Source organism: Haliotis cracherodii, unplaced genomic scaffold (genome assembly GCF_022045235.1).
Source record: "Haliotis cracherodii isolate W230 unplaced genomic scaffold, xgHalCrac1.p SCAF_8, whole genome shotgun sequence".
In the NCBI taxonomy this organism is placed as follows: domain Eukaryota; kingdom Metazoa; phylum Mollusca; class Gastropoda; order Lepetellida; family Haliotidae; genus Haliotis; species Haliotis cracherodii.
Window position 1 is genome coordinate 49,642,038 of NW_027266341.1, and position 22,841 is coordinate 49,664,878.

At 42.6% G+C, this 22,841-nt stretch overlaps 2 protein-coding genes across 2 annotated transcripts; both read left to right on the forward strand.

The window, feature by feature from the left end:
* The first annotated feature begins 3,091 nt into the window (after positions 1–3,091).
* Positions 3,092–12,002, forward strand: LOC139451045 (uncharacterized). The gene is made up of 7 exons (XM_071232852.1): positions 3,092–3,381; positions 4,105–4,357; positions 6,051–6,163; positions 7,359–7,469; positions 8,450–8,582; positions 11,014–11,211; positions 11,684–12,002. Exons 1-7 carry the CDS (start codon positions 3,127–3,129, stop codon positions 11,962–11,964), a joined length of 1,344 nt encoding a protein of 447 aa, XP_071088953.1. The 5' UTR covers positions 3,092–3,126; the 3' UTR covers positions 11,965–12,002.
* Positions 12,003–13,202: 1,200 nt separating this feature from the next.
* LOC139451046 (uncharacterized) lies at positions 13,203–18,841 on the forward strand. Its single transcript, XM_071232853.1, has 5 exons — positions 13,203–13,316; positions 16,689–16,845; positions 17,023–17,091; positions 17,446–17,589; positions 18,113–18,841. The coding sequence occupies exons 1-5, from the start codon at positions 13,203–13,205 to the stop codon at positions 18,403–18,405; spliced, it is 777 nt and encodes a 258-aa protein (XP_071088954.1). The 3' UTR covers positions 18,406–18,841.
* The last annotated feature ends 4,000 nt before the right edge of the window (positions 18,842–22,841 follow it).

Consider the following 22,841-nt stretch of genomic DNA (forward strand, 5'->3'; position numbering starts at 1 on the left):
CGAAGGGAGGTAACTCCACTCAAACTAGTTCGTTGGAAATCAACTAGTCTGTCATACAGACCTTGAAACTAATATATCCAATACAGTTGATGCACGTTTATAATAATAAGCAAGTCTGGATTACTGCAATTCTTAAAAAAAATCTTGTCTCCTTTTTGTTATATTTTTAAAGATATTTTAACAACCGGTTTTTTTCTGTGAAACTTTTTCATTTCAAAGACTAGATGTTAGAAAGAGTTGTCTCTTCGGATAACTCTCCCCTTCCGAAGCGTAGAGTCGTAACGACGGGTGATTATGGTGTTTTTTTTTTGCCGTTTAACGCCGCATTCGGCAATATTCCAGCTAATTGAACGCTTAGTAGTGGAACATTTAGTTCTCTTAGTCGATCAAATTCATTGTAAATAATTTCCATCGTATTGGTGAAATTTACACTGCCAAGTATGTTTCACTTATTGTAATACATCAAGAAGGGATATGCATTTGTCTATACTTTACAGGCTACCTATCATCCAATAACATTTTTTTCGATCAATAATGAAATGTAAACATGATAAATTGATAATCGAATATAAATATTATCGTTTTGAGTGGGAAATGAGTGAGTGGGTTTGGTTTTACCCCGCTTTTGGCAATATTCCAGCAACATCACGGCGGGGGACACAAGAAATGGGTTTCACACGTTCTACCCATGTCGGGATTCGAACCCGGGTCTTCGGCGTGACGAGCGAACGCTTTAACCACTAGGCTACCCGACCGCCCGAGTGGGAAATGGGTGTCACGTGACGAAAATGGTGTGACGTTATAGTTTCCACTTTTGTTTTTGTAAGGATTAGTAAGAGGAAGTTTGGTGGAGGACTCTGGATATCTTTTACAGAATGCGTCTATCCGTTATATACCATTATGTGACCATGTAGACAGCATCTCATGTGTGTTTTTTAAAGTGCCCAATGATCATGTGATATTGGTGCATGGGGATACCAAAGTTAACAGTAAATTATTTGAGGAAATTGGCAGTGAACTTATGAACACCATTTAGATAGGATGAAATTTAGGATTTTTAATCCACTCTTTCTCCGTGGGAGGCCATTCAACCAATTCATGGATTCTATGACGATGGATTTTACTATTCATAGTATTATATGAATACACGATGCCATTTAGAAAATGGTCAAATGTAACAAATGTTATATTTGGGATAACACTTTCTGAGTAAAGTACACTCTGCCAGAGTGAGGGACCTAATCGCCTCACCCACACAGCCACCATGGCTTCCACAAAAATGAAAGTCCGACAACTGGTAGTCTAGATCATGTACTTTGTCTACCCCTTTGTTATATTTGACCTCTTTCTAAATGACATTGTGTGTTCATAGCTTTCGGCCATGGGAGCCGTGACTCACCCCCCAAAAAGTACGAGAATCAGTACTTTACCCAGAAAGTGTTGTCATAAAGATATATTTGTTACATAGTATTATAAATTATCAAATTGTAAAAAAACCTATATATATTATTTATATGTTCAATATGTGAAAAAATCCATGTGGGGAAATGTATTATAAAGAATGTTTTATGTTTTCACGTCAACATGGTGTTTAAATCCTAACTTTAATAAAACTTTAAATCATTTGTCATATTTATCTTCACTGATCGCCATGTTGATAATTTCATATTCAGATTTCTGTTCCGTATTGTGATGAGCGGTGCTTGCAATACAAACAGCACAGATATCAACATGACTAATTGAATACCTCGTTACTGTACTTTAGTCTTATCCATTGAGTTTCACATTTTGAGAGTTGCTTGCAAATTGCACACATAACAACATAATTGAATATCCTGTTGCTGCAAATTCAGTCTTTATTCATTTCATCACACGTTTACAATAATACACACAATAACAATAAACGTTAAATACTTTGTCAGTCGATAACACAACAGTACTGTACACGGAAGGGTATTTTGCATCAGCGAACGTCTACAGGAACAGCCCAAGGGAAGGAATAAGAAAAGCAGCGGCGGAAAATCACATATATAAAAACAGTTACATGTGATCAAACAGGTTCATGTCTTTGAGAGGCATTGAGACGATGGAATAGTAATGTGTGTGTGTGTGTGTGTGTCTATTATCTAGTAAAAACAAGGCATTGTTAAGATAAGAAAACTACATTATAAGAATAAATTCACCGAGTAGAAGTGGCATGGGCCGGGATTAACTGTGTACTGGACCATTTTGTTGTTTTTAGCTGTATTTTTGGTTAAAACAGACAGATAGTTAATTTAGGTCAAGGGTTAAATCTATAGTATAAAAAGGTTAAAACATATACAAATGTTCTCAGCCACAGATTAGTATATACAGTATGAAACAACACCTTTCTTCACATGAAAGTTAAAAGTATCTGTTTAATATGTGGATGTATAAAGTTCACCAAATCTATAAGGAACTTGAGATTATAATAACATTAGAAATCCGTATTTCTGTACATCAGTTAAAGAGAGTTTTTTTTAAAACAAGCTAAATATTAAAGATTATAAGATGACAAGTAGAAACCTCCGTTAACGATAACAATGCTTGAATTAACCCCTTGTCTGTGCTATTAAAACATTGGCAATAGGCAGTTGTTGCAAGCCACTGGAGCGTACTCACCGGAAGTTATAATCGCAAAAATTCTGCCGCTTAGCCCATGCGAATCAAGGGCAGATAAATATGTTTCTAATAGACCGTATGATCGTAGGTGTGAATCCCGGTTCGCCCCGATTATATTTCTTGGTTTGTCAGCACCATGCTCGTGGGTTTCACCAATATTGTAAACGTCTCAGACCCACTTGGGGCTTTCCTCCCACATCAAGCTCACACGCCGTGATATAAGTGATATTCCGTTCCAAAGCTGCCTTGAACCCAACTCACTTCCCTAGCTCAGTGTTGCGTGAATCGGTACACTTTGAACCATAGAAATTGCATGTTAAGCTTTACAATGACAAATACATTATGCCACAGCCGTTGATTGGATGAGGCATACTGCATATGCATAACATTACACCTGGGTTGCGCGTACAGAGATAGTTCTTATCAGTTCTCTACCTTGTATCGGAGTTCAAAATCCAGGTCGCCTTGTTCAAGAACACTGACATGTTGGTGCTGTTACTGCTGTTCTCCCTGCTTCAATATGGCGGCACATTTGACCCTGGGTGCAGCTTCATGAACGGTCAATGTGTGTACAGTATCAAGCTCGGCCACGAGGGCCAGTGCGACGCTCAGACCCCTGCCGCCACCATCGCCTCCACCGCGTCCACCTCCTGCTATCGTGCTGTAGAAGATGACGTCGCGCTGATGAAGGCGTCCATGGCGCTGATGACGAAGCAGATTGCACAGCTTCAGAATAAGGTAGGTTATGTTATGAGCCTGACCATGACGTACGCTGCGCAGTTTCAGAATACCGTAGATTATATTATCAGACAATTCGTGACGTACGGTGCACATCTTATGGCAGGGGCTGTAGGGTAGACTAGGGGTTAAAGCGCTCGCTCGTCATGCCAAAGACTCGGGTTCGATTCCCGAAAAGGGTACAATGCGTAAAGCCCGTTTCTGGTGTCCCCCGCCGTGATTATTCTGGAATATTGCTAAAAGCGGCGTAAAACGACATTCACTATATTCGACATTCAATATATTCATATGTGGAAGGTCATTTCATGATATAAATCGCGACGTGCGGTGCACATCTGCGAAATATGGTAAGTTAAGTCATGAGACAACACCTGCCCCATTCACGGGAACTCAGAGGTCATATCTTTGTTAGGACAAGACATGCATTTATGTCAGTCGGTAAATGAGTTGGGTCCTATTCCTTATTTCCATGTTCATGTTCATCTATGAGGAAATCCAGCGTTTCACATGACATTTGCTTTCATTTTTGACAAATTGTCCTTCACCTTTGAATATGGTGATGTAAGATAGTCACGTGCACGAAACTAATTTCAATATGGATACCTGTATGTGCGGCCGAGGCCCCAAGATTGGACTGATGAGATCCGAGTGTCTTATCAGACGGTAAGTCGGGGGCACGTACTCTCTACTTTTTCACCTTCAAACATATGAGCATAATTTCAGACTGATGTAAACTTGGCCTCTCACAATGGAATCCCCGGCACGGCTCAGCTCCAGCAAGCTCTGCTGGAGAAGGAGTCTGAGCTTGACAACGTAACCAAGCAAGCAGTCGGTGAGATCACGCGTCTACGCCAGGAGCTGGACGCTTGTAGGAAGAGACCGGACTGCCCTGGCCGACCACGTACAACTACTACCACAACGGCAACTCCCGCAACTACCGCAACTATGGCAACTAGTACAACGACTACCACACCCGGTGGGTCTCACGAACTCCTCCTGTAAGCGATATCCTCTAGGTTTTCCTGGACAGAAGTAGCCAAGCGCTGGTATTTACACCGCACTTTGCAGCTTTGATATTGCTGACTGGCATAAAACAAGATTCACTCATATTTTTGGAATTTCCGTTGAAGAGAAGTTATATATCTTGTATTTATTTTTCTTGTGTAATTAATTTTCAATGTTATAATTCTTTAAGATGTCAAATCCAATCAAGCACCGCATTAACTACTTCCTGAAAGAGTAGACACGGGTAGCCTGTGGCCTTAGGCGGTACGACCGCCTCCCTGGTCTAGTGGTAGTGCTTCCGCCCGGAGAGCGGAACTCCGTGGTTCCATCCCCGGCCGCGTCATACCAAAAGACGTTAAAAGATGGTATTTGTTGTTACGCTGTCTGGCGCTCGGCTTTAAGGGAAAAACAAGGAGTGTTCGGCTCGGAGTCAGTATACTGTGTGTGAATGGGATATTCATGTTAAACTGCGGCATGTTATCATAGTGGGCTTGCACTATAAAACCGTATTAGTCCGGACCAGAACTAGCAACTACTCAGCCCCACACATACACGTGCATGCACGTCGCTATATAAGTGTAACAAGCTTGAACGCGACGTTGAGCCCCAGGTCACCCCAGGTCACCCCAGGTCACAATTATGCGTCCCTCAATCATGTCAGGTTCGCTGAACATGGGTTCGAATCCCAGCTTCGCCATGACTATTATACTTGGTTTGTGTACACCAAAACCTTGGCCTCCGAAACAGCTATGTTTTACTCCCTTGTTATTTGGGAGAAGCAGTCTGAGGCCCGCGATTCCCTGCAGAGTTGCGTCCCTTGACGTCCAGAAACTTTCGCCCTGATTTTGGTTTAAGGTTCGTCAACACCACAATGGTAAATGTCTTAGACCTGCATCACATGTAATGAGGGAGGAATGGGGGAATGGGTATTTGGCACTGATGATAAATGGTATTAGGTGCAACAATATGCACTCCATAGCTGCCAGAAAAAGCATTGTCCTTGGTTTCCCTCACCTTACCTGTGCCCATTCCGCGATATGACCAATATATTGCCGAAAGTAGCCTCACGTCCTTTAATGATGTCTATATTATATATATGGACAGTAAATCTGCTTTGTTGAAAACCCATGCTTGTCGTTAGAGGCGAATATCGGGATGGGGTAGTCAGGCTCGCCGACTTGGTTGATGTAGTCATCGATTCCCAATTGCGTAGATCGATGCTCATGATGTCGGTCACTGGATTGTCTGGTCCAGATTCGATTTTATACAGACCACCGTCATATACTGAAATATTGCTGATTGCGGCGTTAAACAAACAAACAAATGTTGAAAACCGTGGTTAAATGGGTTTAGAACCAGGAAATCCTCTTGATATTTTACTGACTTTGGATAGTATGTTTTTTTTATCCTACCTGTGACCAACACAGTCAATCACATCCTACCGAAATACGGCTTTCTGACTAAAACTTAGAACTGAATTCGAAACGCTTATTTCTCATTATGACGAACGTCGTCACATTTCGTATGTAGTTTTCTAATTTAGTTTCCGTTTTCATATTTCCATACATACATTATGGTTTAATTAAATGTATGTTCAAAATTATTTTCCAGGCGTGTATATGTATATAGATGCTCATAAATCGGCCCAGTGGTATGCACCTAAGACGGTCAGTGCCCTGCTGGAGTCGCCTGTGTTCGCCCCCTCATCCAGCTACTGTCTCCGCTTCTGGTACAACATGTTTGGGCGAACATAGAGGACCTCCACGTCAATGTCAAGGTAAGCATTGGGACTGGACTTTAAGCTGACCATGGGTACAGTTTCCTGTTTGGGGAGGGGAATTCCTTTGTGTCGATACGTGTTCTGAGGGGGGTGAGAATGCGTGAGGGAATTTTTGTGTAAGAGGTAAGGATAGGGGTAGGGGTAGGGTGGGGGAGTTTGGGTGTGTTTGAAGGCGCTGGGGTGGGATAGGGGAATTCCGGTGTGTTTGTAGGCTCTGGGATGGGATAGGGGAATTCCGGTGTGTTTGTAGGCTCTGGGATATAGTAGGGGAATTCCGGTGTGTTTGAAGGCGCTGGGATATAGTAGGGGAATTCCGGTGTGTTTGTAGGCGCTGGGATATAGTAGGGGAATTCCGGTGTGTTTGAAGGCGCTGGGATATAGTAGGGGAATTCCGGTGTGTTTGTAGGCGCTGGGATATAGTAGGGGAATTCCGGTGTGTTTGAAGGCGCTGGGATGGGATAGGGGAATTCCGGTGTGTTTGTAGGCTCTGGGATGGGATAGGGGAATTCCGTTGTGCTTGTAGGCGCTGGGATGGGGCAGGGTTAGGGTTAGGGTTAGGGTAAGGGGAGTTTCATTGTCTTTGTAGACGCTGGGATATAGTAGGGGAATTCCGGTGTGTTTGTAGGCGCTTGGATGGGATAGAGTTAGGGTTAGGGGAGTTTTGGAGTGTTTGTAGGCGCTGGGATGGGATAGGGGAATTCCGGTGTGTTTGTAGGCGCTGGGATGGGGTAGGGTTAGGGTTAGGGTTAGGGGAGTTTTGGAGTGTTTTTAGGCGCTGGGATGGGATAGGGGACTTCCGGTGTGTTTGTAGGCGCTGGGATGGGGCAGGGATAGAGTTAGGGTTAGGGGAGTTTGGGAGTGTTTGTAGGCGCTGGGATGGGATAGGGGAATTCCGGTGTGTTTGTAGGCGCACGCTTTGTCCGAGTTAACGGAAGTCACGTCACAGAGTACAAGCTAACCTCAGCTCAATAGAACAGCTATATTCTATCAATTTTGAGTTTGTTTGAATTACTTTACAAACTCATAATAAAACATGTCTGTGTGATAAATTCGTTGTAACAGGATCACTCGGGGTACATATGGTTTTATACTTGGAGGCGAGTGGTATAAAACGTAACGAGGTACCTTTATAACCCCATGAACCCCTCGTGATCCTGCTACAACTTATACTATATTCGAGGTTTTCTGAAAGGTTGGCGGTGGTCTTGGTAACCCAGTGTGGACGCGGTCCAAGGGCAACTCTATCAAGTGGCAGATGGGACAGGTGGACCTAGACTCTGAATATACCTCTAGGCCATTCCATGTACGTACATCCCAGCACGTTAAGATAATAGCGGAAGTGATTATTCTGCTTATTATCTGACATCAAGACTTTCCATGTACCCACAACACAACGCGTTAAGCTAGGAGTGAAAGTGTATATTGTGTTTGCTCGCTCACATGAAGATCATTCCAAGAATGAATGCGGGATCGGGTGGTCAGGCTCGCTGACTTGGTTGATAGTTGGATTGTCTGGTCCAGACTCGATTATGTTACAGACCGCCGTCATATAGCTGGAATATTTCTGAGTGCGGCGTTAAACAACAAACAAACAAACAAATATGAATGAATGAATGAATATCGTTATTTCTTCCAGATAAATCCGAATATTCTCAACATATGAAAATCAAGTAATCAAATAATTAAATAATAAGTAATGAAACATAGATATCAATGTCCCACATATACTGAGGGCTATAAACAGTAAGAAATATTGGTAATATTACTACGCGTTGTTTAGGATATTTTTAATGATATATAAATACTTTGAGAATTCTATAATAGTGACATGCCGTGTTATATCATGAATGGCATTGTTATCATCAAGAAAGAATGCCAAATGATCATGTTCCACCATAATCTCTATTGAACTAAGTGGTATGGAAAAGCCGTGATATAACTGAATTACTGTTTTAAGCGGCAACAGACCCAGCTCACTCTCCGGGTCCAGACATAAAGAGCCGGGTCTAGCTGCTTAGAATGTTTGTGCAGGCATAATGTGACACAGTATTTAATGATTATATATTTCACTTCAACACAACAGCGCCGACATCCTTGTGGTTTGCAGTGTTGAAGGCACAGTAAACAAGTGGTCGATAGCATGAACATCATTCCGAGTCGTCGAGTCACGGTGATTGGCAATCAATCAACTGTCACATGCTGTCAAACATTGCCACATTGCTGAATATGTCATACAATGCACAAAACATATAGCGTTTGTTATTTTCACAAATATGCTCTCAGATAGTGTTTGAGGCAACATCACGAAGTTACATGACGAAGCCTACCAGCACATACAAATACGACCCCGTCTACCACGACACGGAAGGCGACATCGCCATCGACGACGTGCTCGCCTATAACACAACTTGTAAAAGTAAGACAAGTTTCATCATCCACTTGGCCGACCCTAATCATTGATAATCTGAGCTTTTAAATCTGAGTTGCAGGTTATGTCACAGTGGAGAAATCTATGGGCAGTTACATCCATGATCTTAGTCATAAAGATTATCAGATATTATATAAAAGTATATTACGCAATGTCATTTCATGTTTAATTGTAGTTGTGAACGATGCAGTCGTTATTTCAACATGGGCGGTGGATTTGAAAAGACTGAACACACAGCAAGGACACAGACACAATACTGACACAGCCAGGACAAACGCTGCCACGGCCAGGGCACTGACTAGACACTGACACAGCCAGGACAAACGCTGCCACGGCCAGGGCACTGACTAGACACTGACACAGCCAGGACAAACGCTGCCACGGCCAGGGCACTGACTAGACACTGACACAGCCAGGACAAACGCTGCCACGGCCAGGGCACTGACTAGACACTGACACAGTCAGGGCACTGACTAGACACTGGCGCAGCCTGGACACTGACTAGACACTGACACTGACTAGACACTGACACAGTCAGGGCACCGACTAGACACTGACACAACCTGAACACTGACTAGACACTGACACAGTCAGGGCACTGACTAGACACTGACACAACCTGAACACTGCCTAGACACTGACACTGACTAGACACTGACACAACCTGAACACAACCTAGACACTGACACTGACTAGACACTGACACAACCAGAACACAGCCTAGACACTGACACGGACTAGACACTGACACAATCTGAACACAGCCTAGACACTGACACTGATCAGACACTGACACTGGCAGGACACATACTATACATTGACAGACCAAGGAGACTGTCACGACGCATGGTAGACACTGACACAAATTGAACACTGACCAGACACTGACTCAAATTGAACACTGATCAGACACTGACACAGTAGGGACACTGATCAGACACTGACACAGTATGGACACTGATCAGACACTGACACAGTAGGGACACTGATCAGACACTGACACAGTAGGGACACTGACCAGACACTGACACAAATTGAACACTGATCAGACACTGACACAGTAGGGACACTGATCAGACACTGACACAGTAGGGACACTGATCAGACACTGACACAGTAGGGACACTGACCAGACACTGACACAAATTGAACACTGATCAGACACTGACACAGTAGGGACACTGATCAGACACTGACACAGTAGGGACACTGATCAGACACTGACACAGTAGGGACACTGACCAGACACTGACACAAATTGAACACTGATCAGACACTGACACAGTAGGGACACTGATCAGACACTGACACAGTAGGGACACTGACCAGACACTGACACAAATTGAACACTGATCAGACACTGACACAACCCGGACACTGGCCAGACACTGACACAGTAGGGACACTGCTTAGTTACTGACACAACCTGGACACTGCTTAGTTACTGACACAACCTGGACACTGCTTAGTTACTGACACAATCCGGACACTGCTTAGTTACTGACACAACCTGGACACTGCTTAGTTACTGACACAACCTGGACACTGCTTAGTTACTGACACAACCTGGACACTGCTTAGTTACTGACACAACCTGGACACTGGTTAGTTACTTACACAACCTAGACTAAGACTAGACACTGACACAGTCTGGACACTGACTAGACACTGCCGCAGTCTGGACACTGACTAGACACTGGCGCAGCCTGGACACTGACTAGACACTGGCGCAGCCTGGACACTGACTAGACACTGACACAAATTGAACACTGACTAGACACTGACACAGCCTGGACAGTGACCAGACACTGATACAGCCTGGACACTGGTTAGTTACTGACACAACCTGGACGCTGACTAGACACTGGCACAACCTGGACACTGTTTAGTCACTGGCACAACCTGGACACTAACTAGACACTGGCGCAGCCTGGACACTGACTGGACACTGGCGCAGCCTGGACACTGACTAGACACTGGCACAATCTGGACACTGACTAGACACTGGCACAACCTGGACACTAACTAGACACTGGCGCAGCCTGGACACTGACTAGACACTGGCACAACCTGGACACTGTTTAGACACTGACACAATCTTGACACTGACTAGATAATGACACATCCTGTACACAGATTCGACACTGACACAGGCAGGACACTGACAAGACACTGACACAACCTGGACACCAACTAGGCACTCACACAGGCAAGACACAGAGAAGACCCCTACACAACAGGACACAGTATTGACATATCCAGGACACAGCCAAGACAATGACACAGCCAAAACACAGATTCGACACCAGGAGACAAACCGTTCACGGAAACAGCAAGGACACAGCTACTATGTATAGTCAGGACACTAACACAGCAGGGACAAGCGGACAAGTTTTCATGAGCTATGTCCTATTTTCAGACCTTCCCGAGTGCCCTCCCGGTGCCTTCCTGCGGACGGGGAACGACAGCCGTTCTTGCTACACCTTCCACACATCGGCGACGTTTTGGTTCAGAGGCCACTTGAAGTGTAAAGAAGAGAATGCCCGCTCCCATTTGGTTGCCATCAACTCTAAGGAGGAACAGGGTTTCCTTGTCAACATTATCAAGAGCGATGCAGGTGTCGATAAATGACAAGAATGTGTTACTTTAGTCTGGGCCCTATGGGGATGCAGGTCAGAGTAGTCCCCATATACCCCACACTTGTAAGAGCTGACTGAATGGCAATCTTGTGGTCAGGCTTCGTGACTTCGCTGATCTTGAGTCACCGTGGACGGTGGATCGTCTCTACATCCCCACGACACACACACACACACACACACACACACACACACCACCGCCACAATAACAAGTGAATAGATAGATGTTTTTCACTTGATGCCCTGAACACAATTGTGTTGTGAGGCCCTAATTATAAGACGGTATTGGTATTGAAGCATTGCCCACACATGTTCTGAGAAACAGCGTTTGGGTGGATGACTAGAAAGATCTTACCAGTGTGTCATCACCCCAAATGCCGTGGACCAATGCTGTTTGTAATGGTTCACAGATAATCCCAGCTTCCCTCACTTCCTCTCTCCTTTCCAAAATAGCCTTGACGGCAGCCGGCACTGCCGGCTTCTTCACCTCGGGCAACGACGAAACGATGGAGAAGCATTTCCAATGGACGGGAGCGGAGATTTCCAACAACGCTACCTATACCAACTGGTATCCAGGTCAACCAAACAACGTGGGCGCCATGCAACATTGCTTACTGATGGAATATCCCAACGCGGACTATCAGTGGGGAGATGTTGAGTGTGACACCGCACACCCCTACATATGTGAAGTGGACCTGCCGAAAGTCGTGCACCAACCAGGGCCGTCTCTGTGACGTGTGGAATATCAATCCAAATAAAACAATAATTTCAATTTGTTATTTTTTAACTACGTTTGTAAATGTCCACGATGATCTTACCTACTGAACGGTATCAATATTGTGAATTTACTTGACTGATAAATACTCATGAACATTAATTAAGCACCAACAGCTATTTTGGATATGTGCTTCATTAAAAAAATGACTAGTTTGATTCGTCGTCGGGAACACGACAAAAGAAAAGTAAACTGACAAACAGAAAGCCGGGCACTGCCATCACACAAGTAATGAAGCTGTCAATCGGCGCCGATTTATTGGCGTTATGCAAAGAAGTCTAAAAACGGTCATTTCAACAACGTTGAAAAGTATCAGCACCCCCCCCCCCCCCTTCTCTCACGGGTGACATTCGCCAGACGTCGCCTCATGGTGCTTATCCGTCTGATATTCAACATTGGGATCCTCTGTCATTCCTGGTTCAGTGGCTTCGACAGTTCGAAATTGTCCCTGTTTTGAACTCGATGGTCCCTGGCTCTCACTAAGCGTCCAAGATAATCCCAAATATGTTCAGTTAGGTTCAGATCAGGGTTTTGTCCTTATATTTCGGAAGCGGATTTTGAATCAGGTAGTGCTTAATTAATGCTCGTGTGTATACATTCGGCTCCATGTATATCAGTATGTTCTGAGACAACAGGACACAGACTGGACGAGACACCAGCCGAATCTAACCTTCACAACAACACCTAAAATGGAGTATTTGTCTTGTATCTTGATCCAGATGAAACATCATCATGGTGAGCCACGCAGTGATTCAAAGACAATGCCCAGTACCCAATGCGTGTGGTAAGAACCCTCTAAAACAGCTTATTAAAGAGGGTTTCAGAAGATCTGTGTTAGAATTGGTATTCATGATCAGTATCCGATGCTTGCAGTAAGAGGTAGTCAGGCTCACTGACTTGATCGATGCATGTCATCGTTTCCCAATTACGTTATTCGATGCTCATGATGCCAATCACTGGATCGTCTGGCTTAGATTCGATCATTTACACTATAGTCCTGCGCCTTTACTGTTTATGTTTGAACGTCCCCATTCTCTGATGTGCTGATGTGAGCATTGGCCATTGCAATGAAACAAACCTTTAGTAGCTAGAGAAAGTGACGAATTATTAATATTAAAAGTGAAAGTTGACTGAATATATGTCATGTCTCAGAACTCTTCTGAAGTTGACCCATGCGTAAGTCTATGTATAGCTCCCATGTTATTGTCTATTTTTAACCTGGAAATCCCAGGTTATAGATCTACTGCGTTCTTAAATGATATCTGTGTTGACGGAAGCATTGTTTACAGGAAACCGAAGGAAGCAAATATTGTGAGTATCGTCTGTAATATTATAGTCCACGATAGCATTTTGTACTGCTGAACGGTCATTCAGACCGTGATTCGGGAAGTAGTTGGTACACGCACCTAGCATGACCACAGCCATAATACTGCTGACAGCGGCGTTAAACCCCACCGCACAACCAACACTGCGGTCCGGAGTCTCTACTGTTTGAACCTCCCCATTGTTTGATGTGCTGATGTCTGAATTACCCATGAGGAACAAACTTTCGTTGCTGCCGAACGCGACGAATTATTAATATTAAAAGAGAATTATGACTTAATATATTTCCCTTTTGACAAATGTGCCTGCTGACGTGTGTACGTATTTCCGTTCTTGTTGAGTGTAGAAACTGCGAGAGTTTGACAACGTCGCTACAATTATTTTCCATTAGACATATGCTTCAGTAGTTGTGTATTTATACCCTAGATCAAATATGTTAAATGTGCCTGTTTGTTCCGGTCTTTGGACAATTAAATATTATTTTTAAAAAATCAATTCAATCTTATAGTAAATCTTGTAATTTGGGATAATTCAAAACTGTACTTTGGAAACATGCAACATATATTCCATTTCAATTCATTTACTATTTTCAAAATTTCACAAGGAACTAATAATCATTACTAGACGTGAGTTATCTGTTATTAAAACGTCTTTAGATTTTAATATTTACGATGTATTAAAGTCTCACATTCAGAAGTAAAATTTAAGAAAGAAAGAGACACTGACATTTATAAAGACGAAATTTTCCGAATGTAGTTTACACACACACACATACACACAGAGACACAAACACACAGAGACACAAACACACAGAGACACACACACACACACACACACACACACACACACACACACACACACACACACACACACACACACACACACACACACACCTTCACATCTTATCTAACGACGCATGTAGTTTACACACAGGCGCACACAGGCATACACACGCCACACACCAACACCACACACTCATACAACACACACACACACACACATCTTCACATCTTATCTAGAAATGCTTGACGTATGTAGTTTACACACACACATCCCACACACACACCACACATGCTCACTCACATACACCCACACACATACACACATACACACACACTCATACATACATACATACATACATACATACACACCCCGCACACATGCATACACTCACACCACACATGCTCACACTCATACACACTCTCATACACACACACATACACACTCTCGCACATCACACCCACTCACACAACACACGCATACACTCTCACACACACCATACACGTACATACACACTCACACACATACACCACACACACACAACACATACACTCACTCACACACATACACACCACCCACACCACACATACACTCTCACACACTCACACACACACCACCCACACCACACATACACTCTCACACACACCCACACACATACACACCACCCACACCCACCAACCATAAACACACACACACACATACACTCTCACACACACACACACACACACCACCCACACCCACTCAACCATAAACACACACACCACACAAACACTCTCTCTCTCACACACACACACACACACCACACATACACTCACACCCACTCACCCACACACACACCCACACCCACACCACACATACACTCTCACACACACTCACACACATACACACCACCCACACCCACCCAACCATAAACACCCACACACACCAACACACACCACACATACACTCACACATATACACACCACCCACACCCACCCAACCATAAACACACACACACACACCACATACACTCACACCCACCACACATACACTCACACCCTCACACACCACACATACACTCACACCCACACCCCCCCCACCACACCCACACTCACACCACACCCACCCCCACCCCCCCACCCCCCCTCACACACACGCACGCACGCACACACGCACGCGCACACACACACACACAAAAAAAAAAACACAACCAAAACGCAGAACTCACCTTTGGTATTACATTTAAGGTGCAAACTCAAGAAGGTATATCTTACATATTCCATTATGTATTAATCCAGTGAAACAAGCCAAGACACACTATTCATCTCATACGATGCACATATACACGTGATCACACAGTGACATAAACTGCAACACCCACTGTAGGACCTATCTCACCATATGACGTGAACAACCACCCCAGTGATAACCTGGACAAGTCACTGCAGTAAAGTATCTTAATCTGTGATATCGTGAAACCGTCTCCAGTATATTCTATGCTTTTCAGTAGCCATTACTGTATAATTCTAAAGAGAGATCACAGTATGATTATGCACATAGTTGTCGTTTAGAGACGTGTTTTATGTTCAAATGGTATCCATGAAGTGAAGAAGTGGGGGACTATTGATTACGAATATTTACGGTAGTACAAATATCAAGTTGCCCTCATTTCACAGATCAAAGTTGAACTGTCATTTCAAAGCATTAGGTTTTGCTTGGAGAAAGTTCATGGGCTCCCGAGGAATGATTCGGGCTAGACTTACTCTCAGTCTGAGGGACATGAGTCATACAAATAACAATAAAATAACAAAATAATACCTGAAACATTGTTATAATAATACTTTCGAATCAAAGTTTCTTTACCTCTATGTAATCGACAAAGGGTCGTCGGAGCATCCCTCTGTCGGTGTTATTAAAAGGGCATATATACACGTTCCACTATTTCTAAGTATTCAATAAACATGACAGTCTAAGGAGGACTTTGGGAGGGTATGAATATAACATTTTATAAATGAGCCGATTTGACATTTAACTATTTTTGTACAAGTTCAGTTATTTGAAATACACATAAGGTGAGTGAGTGAGTTGGGTTTAACGCCGCTTTTAACAGTATTCCAGTTATATCGCGGCGTGTCAGCTTAATGTGGGAGGAAAGCCGAAGTGATGCAGGTCTCAGACGTTTATCACTTCGGTGAAACCCACGAGCACGGGTATGGTGCTGACAAACCTAGAAACATCATCGGGGCGAACCGGGATTCGAACCCACAATCATAGGTTTCTGGCGTGTCCAAGGGACGCAACTCTGCACAGCGAATCGCGGCGCGTCAGACGACTGGGCCACCCGTGCCCCCATACACATCACGTGTTATACGAACGTAATATCGACTACAACTGTTCAACTATTAATATTCTATACATATAAACGTGCTTGCAGGTGACCGTACCTCTATATAAATATGTCTGTCTTGGTACATATATTTACGCATACCATATTATTCGGGAAACAAATCCGGCCTTTGGCTGAGACAATTTATTTTTTGACGAGGACTTTTAGAAAGTATTAAATTTTATTTTTAAATTTTCATTTATATTTGCTTTCAGATAGAAATGTCTACTCAATTTAAGTGTTACCAGGACCTCTGTAAGCAAGATACTCAGTATTGCTCTGAGATCAGAAGACGATGCTATTGGTGTGAAGACGCATCCAGTCAATGCTGGACACAGAACATGCCAAGGCAGTGCAACGATTACTGTGAAGGTCAAATCCATAAATGCTTTCATTAACACTTTTCATTAACGATAACACGTGGTATCATTACTTTTTTAGTGATTTTTTTACACATGCTCATGATATAGTTGGAATAATATAGTCGAGAGATTTCTAGCGAATCTGGAAAGGATTTTGTTTAAAAATGATGTTGGTTTATTGTTTCAGATTTACGACAACAATTAATGAACGAATCATATAGCAGAGGTTATACAGACGGACTTTCAGCTGATAAAGGTATATCATGGACATTGTTAAATATGAATATCCTTCCATTTATAGCATCGGATTAAGTGGTCAATCTATTAGGTAACTGTTGTCGTCATCGAGCGCCCAGAGCAAGAGCTGCGTGATACCCAACGAGGCTTACATTTTCGCACTATCTATTGGGTGCGGTTGTTTTCCTAGCTGTTAATCTTCAATGGTAGTTAACTCTGCCGTGCTGTGCAAAACTGCAATTCCATTGTGACGAATGTAGGTCGCGTGTTACTTGAGGTCTTCCGGCCTTGGGTATCGCAGTATGTCTTCCTTCAAGTATCACTTTCAAATATGTACATGCATCGTTAACATTTTTCGTTTCTTCCTCCTCAGGACCAGAGTATCCCTTCATCATATCAACTTCAGCTGCCGTCCTCTTGGTATTACTATGTGGATTCCTTGTTCTGAGAATTTGGAAGTTAATGAAAAGAATCAAGACAGAACGTGCAGACCATAGAAGCTTTTCGGATACAACAGGTTCCTAACTTCAGTGTCTCATGCACAATGCTTTCCTACATGAATGAGCATTTTAAAGTTCATAGTGGGATACCCCGTGTTGATTCCTGGTTGGAAATAGATAGTGAGTGAGTGAGTGAGTATGGTTTTACGCAGCCTTTAGCAATGTTTCAGCAATATCACGGTGGGGGACACCAGAAATGGGCTTCACCCATTGTACCCATGTCGGGAATCGAACCCGGGTCTTCGGCGTGACGGGCGACAGCTTCAACCACTAGGCTACCCGACCGCCGCGATTCAGGGTTAGAATAGATCCCCAGCAACCCATACTGCTCGAAGAGGCGACTAGAAGGACCGGGTGGTTAATTGCCTCCCATCGTACCAAAGGGTGGATTGTTGCTCACAATTACGATCACTGGATTGTCTGGTCCAGATTCGACTATTTATAGGACACCGTCATGTAGCTGTAATATTGCTGAGTGCGGCTTTAAACAACAAACAAACAAACAAACACATATTAACACTGTAAATTAAATATTTCCAGTTCACGATCAAGAAACCCCAGAAACAACCCCATTGACACAGCCAGGCGACGAGGTGATCGACATGGACATCACAGAACCTACAGATGATGGCAGTTCAACAAACACACCAGGCCGCAATGTCAGTGTTGATTCGGGACTTGATAATAGAGACAGCATGCACTCATCCATCACGCCATGTCCATGTAATCGCGATGGAAATGCACCGGAAGTATGCATTCGTGGCACGGATCTTAAGCAGCTTTCCCCACGAAATGACGATGGTAGTGTGAATACCGCAATCCTGTGTGGCTGAAAATGCTACAAAAAGGAAGTACCTTCAAGAAGTTGGAGTACTTAGTAAGGCTAAGATATAGTGATGAACAACTTCTTACTTACAATAAGAGCCACGTTTCGGTTTAGGGTCATCACTTGCTTGATAACGGTGTTAGAACCTACACCGAAACGTCGCTCTTTATTGTAATAAAGAAGTTGTTCATCCATATGTCGTAACCCTTTTTACTTACATATAGGAATGCCGTGGGGATTCGGAGTAGAATAGGTCCCCAGTACTCCATGCTTGTCGTATGAGGCGACTAAAATGGAATTAAATGTCTATGGCTGTTGAGCATGCATGGATTCGTGTCAAGTTCAATATGGCTGTACTTTGTCGATCTGCCTTTTGTCATGCAATCCTTGCATGGTATATAGAGAATCTCACCTGAGTGTCTTTTGATATCAAATATATCAACACGAGTTGATAAAAATGGAAAAAATTCCGAGGCTTGTCGAGGATTTTTGCCACTTTTATCAACGAGTGTTGATATAATTCATATCAAAAGACACGAGGGTGAGATTTTATTTATCATCAAACATCATTCTTTCAACTTTTTCAATTTGTAGACAGTAAGTAGCAGTGTCTTCAGTGTAAAAAGTACTGCAAACAGCTTCAGTTGCAGAGCCATTAGTGATGTCATTTGATTGTGACGTCATGGTAACCAGTGACGTCACAATGGTCTGCAAAGCATTGTGATGTAATTTTATTGCAGCGATATCTACAGTGTAGATATCGCTTGATCTCATAAAAGCGATATCTCCTGTGGGAGCCAGTTTTGGATGATAAACAGTATTCATTACAGTGTGGTTTCTCCTAAAACCGTACCCATGAAACGAACAATTGTAATATTTATGTCTTTTGTTATTTGTGCTGAGAAAGTCCGCTCGATATCGTGCATGTGATATCCCGCTTATTGTGTTTTTGTATGATTTTATTTATGTTGTGTATTAAAATACAAGCAATAAATATTAGAAATAATTTCTTAAAAAATATCCATTGTTCGATTTCGAATTTTAATCATAAGCATGTGTTTATGACTCGAAATTACATAGTGAGGATACCCGGTGTCCACGACAAGGTGAACGTATCCTGCTCATGGTAAAGGTAAAACTAGGAATGTCATATTTTATCAAATAAATTGAAAATGATTGAAAAAAACAAAAAATTATAAAAAAATAAAATAAATAAAACTAGGTATGGGACGTCATTTAGGTAACTGAAACTTCAAAATTGGAAATGTCTCCACATGTCTGCCATAAAGGTGTCTACTTTTGAAAGCTGAAATGACAAAGCGTTTGGATGCTGTAACCTTGATCAAAAAGCTTTTGTGCAAGAGTCGTATGACGCACTTTGAAATCTTCGCGGAAAGATCATGCTCGACTGTACTCTAATCCGTGTGGAATGTTGACACCAACGTCTGGGGCTAATGGATTTTTGGTCAAAATATAGGGAATGTTGACTATTGGAGTTACAGAACAGCGATGCCGATGTTGACCTTCCCTCCCCACAGAGCTGGAAACAGCACGGGGACATTCACTCCCTTACTACCCCACCCGTGAAGATCCGGGTTAGAGCGATGCTCATGATATCAATCACTGGATTGTCTGGTCCAGACTCGATGATTTACAGACCACCGTCATATAGATGGAATATTGCTGAGTGCGGCGTTAAACTACAAAAAGTTTTTGGTAATTTAGTGAAACAAAACAGCTGTAGAAGTATCTTGTATCATTTATTTTTAAAATATAGGTCCAATTGATAAACACTTTGTTCTCGTTTTCATGAATTTGACAGTTTGAATGAAACATTCATGAATGTAATATATGAAATCAAATCAGCCAATCAAATTACATGAAGGTGTTATGACACATATGCACCATAACAATGTGTTATGTTACCCCTTTACACAGTACATGTGGATATAAAAACAGGTAATATGCCAACGATCATTATACTGTCGGATGATAAACCTGACCGCTCAAGTATTTCTAAACACTTTTAAATACACATTTTAAATGCAGCAGTCATCACAGCATTGGACAACACACCTAACGAAATGAACAGCGTGACGTTCACGTAAGGCTTATTAATAGATTTATTGGATTTTCCAGTATTAAAATAGCAAGGGCTGGCTAAATCCCAAAAGAAACTGGTTTATCATCGCGAATCAACATTGGTTAGAAGAAAAACAGAGGCTGTGTGTAATAGTACTCCGACGGCAGTAAACACGATGCTCACAATAATAATCTCGGGTTTGCCTGGTCCAGATTCGAATCTGTACAGATGAACCGTTAGTGCGATTTTAAACACCAAACAAAGAAAACAAAAAATGATGTCTACATTTCGCCACTTGCTCAAGGAAGAGACTTGGTGGTTCTCATTCTTGTACAAAAAGAAGGAATGTTCGTTATATATAAATTTGGCTTTTTACAGTATACAGCTTTGTATTATTTATCGTATAGTGTTGTCGATGCCATAAGCCTGTCTGAAAAACGTGGTATAATTTGCGATAATGTTAAGGTAATAGGTTTCAGATGTGTTGTATCTGTAGGTAGTAATGGCAGTATGTCATTTATTGCAATATGAGTGAGTGAGTTGGGTTCAACGCCGCTTTCTAACAGCATTACAGTTATATCACGGCGTGTCAGCTCAATGTGGAAGGAAAGCCCGAGGTGATGCAGGTCTCAAACGTTTAACACTTTGGTGTTACCCACGAGCATGGGTATGGTGCTGACAAACCTAGAAACATAACCGGGATTCGAACCCACAATCATAGGTTTTCTGGCGTGCCCAAGAGAAGGAACTCTGCACAGCGAGCGCCTCAGACGACTGGGCCACGCGTGCCCCCTAGCACAATATGAAACGTAATGTCCTCTAGCACTGAACTAAAACTGTGGCCCATCTCATAATGTTTACTCGGGGTAAAGGCTCGTCATGTGGTATATATAGGCTACTATACTGTAGCTCAAAGTATCATTGTGAGAATTAAAATAAATTTTTCGTTTACGTTGGACATGTATAAGTATAATGTGTTGTGAAAAACATGAAATTGCTTGGCATTCAAATGCAGCTGTAGCGGCGGCTTATAAATATTGGGATGATTTAGAAAGTATTTTTACCATACACTTATAAACATGAAATGGGTCTTTGATTGAGTATTTCTTTAAAAACAGAATTTGTTCTAGAAAAATAGCAAATTGGCCTAAGGTGTTACTCCAAAGCAAGTATTGCTTTGATGTGTGAAAAGTATGTCGTACATTAATTTGCTTTCGCACAAAAAATGCTGCTTCGACGTCAATAGATAAAGAACAAAATTTGGTATCATCATTAATAATAAACACATGCTTAACAATAGTATAGTCGGAATCGCACAATGGAGCAGATTTCTTATGATTAATGGAGTGTGCTTTGTAGCTTTTATTGTTAAACTAAAACTACTATGTGGTAGGATGTCGGATAGTCGATTAGGTTGGTTTGTTGTTTCATCTGCACTCAGCAATATTCCAGCTATATGACGGCGGTCTGTAAATAATCGAGTCTGGACCAGACAATCCAGTGATTGACATCATGAGCATCAATCCACACAATTGAGATCGATGACCTGCTTCAACCAAGTCAGCGAGCCTGACCCCCGGATCCCGTTAGTCTCCTCTTACAACAAGCATAGTTGCCTTTAACGGCAAGAATGGGTTGCTGAAGACTTATGTTACCCCGGATCTTCACGGGATTGTCGAGTTGCACGAGTTTGTGATGCAGTACTGCATGTGCAAGGGGTTTGATGACCTCTCTGACGTAATACAAACCCGCATGCCATATCATGATCCAGTATGAATCATCGTACACCTCCGGCAAGTTGAGGCCTGGGTAACACACCCATGGGACTACCCGCTTCATATAAATAGCCACAACACTCTGAATCCAATGTGCATGTAAACTGGAAAGTACAAAATATATATGTTGTCTACTTTGAAATACGTTACATAAAGCGTCAGCATAGTTATTACATGCGAGCGGCTCTCGTTCAGTAGCATTGTCAAACATTACATTGTTATTGTGTTCCGGGTTTTCCCAAGCCTATGAAAGGAGAATGTCACCGTGACCTGGCGGACATTCCGTGTCGTTGAGACATGCTGTACATGTATGCGTGCATAGTGAAATTATATTCATAGTTGTACTATTTGGCAATATTGAACTGAAAGTACGTAAAATACTGACACTATCTTAATTATATCTCTGTAAAGGCCACCCCAAACTATCATCATCACTTGGCAACTATTGTGTGTTTATATTTACAATAGACTAAGTATAGTCACGACTTGTGTGTGATAGTCGGCTGTATTATTTATAGACGCGTATAACAAACGTTTTCAGGAAATCGTATTAATGCGGAGGTGTAAACACGTTCTTGACCCACA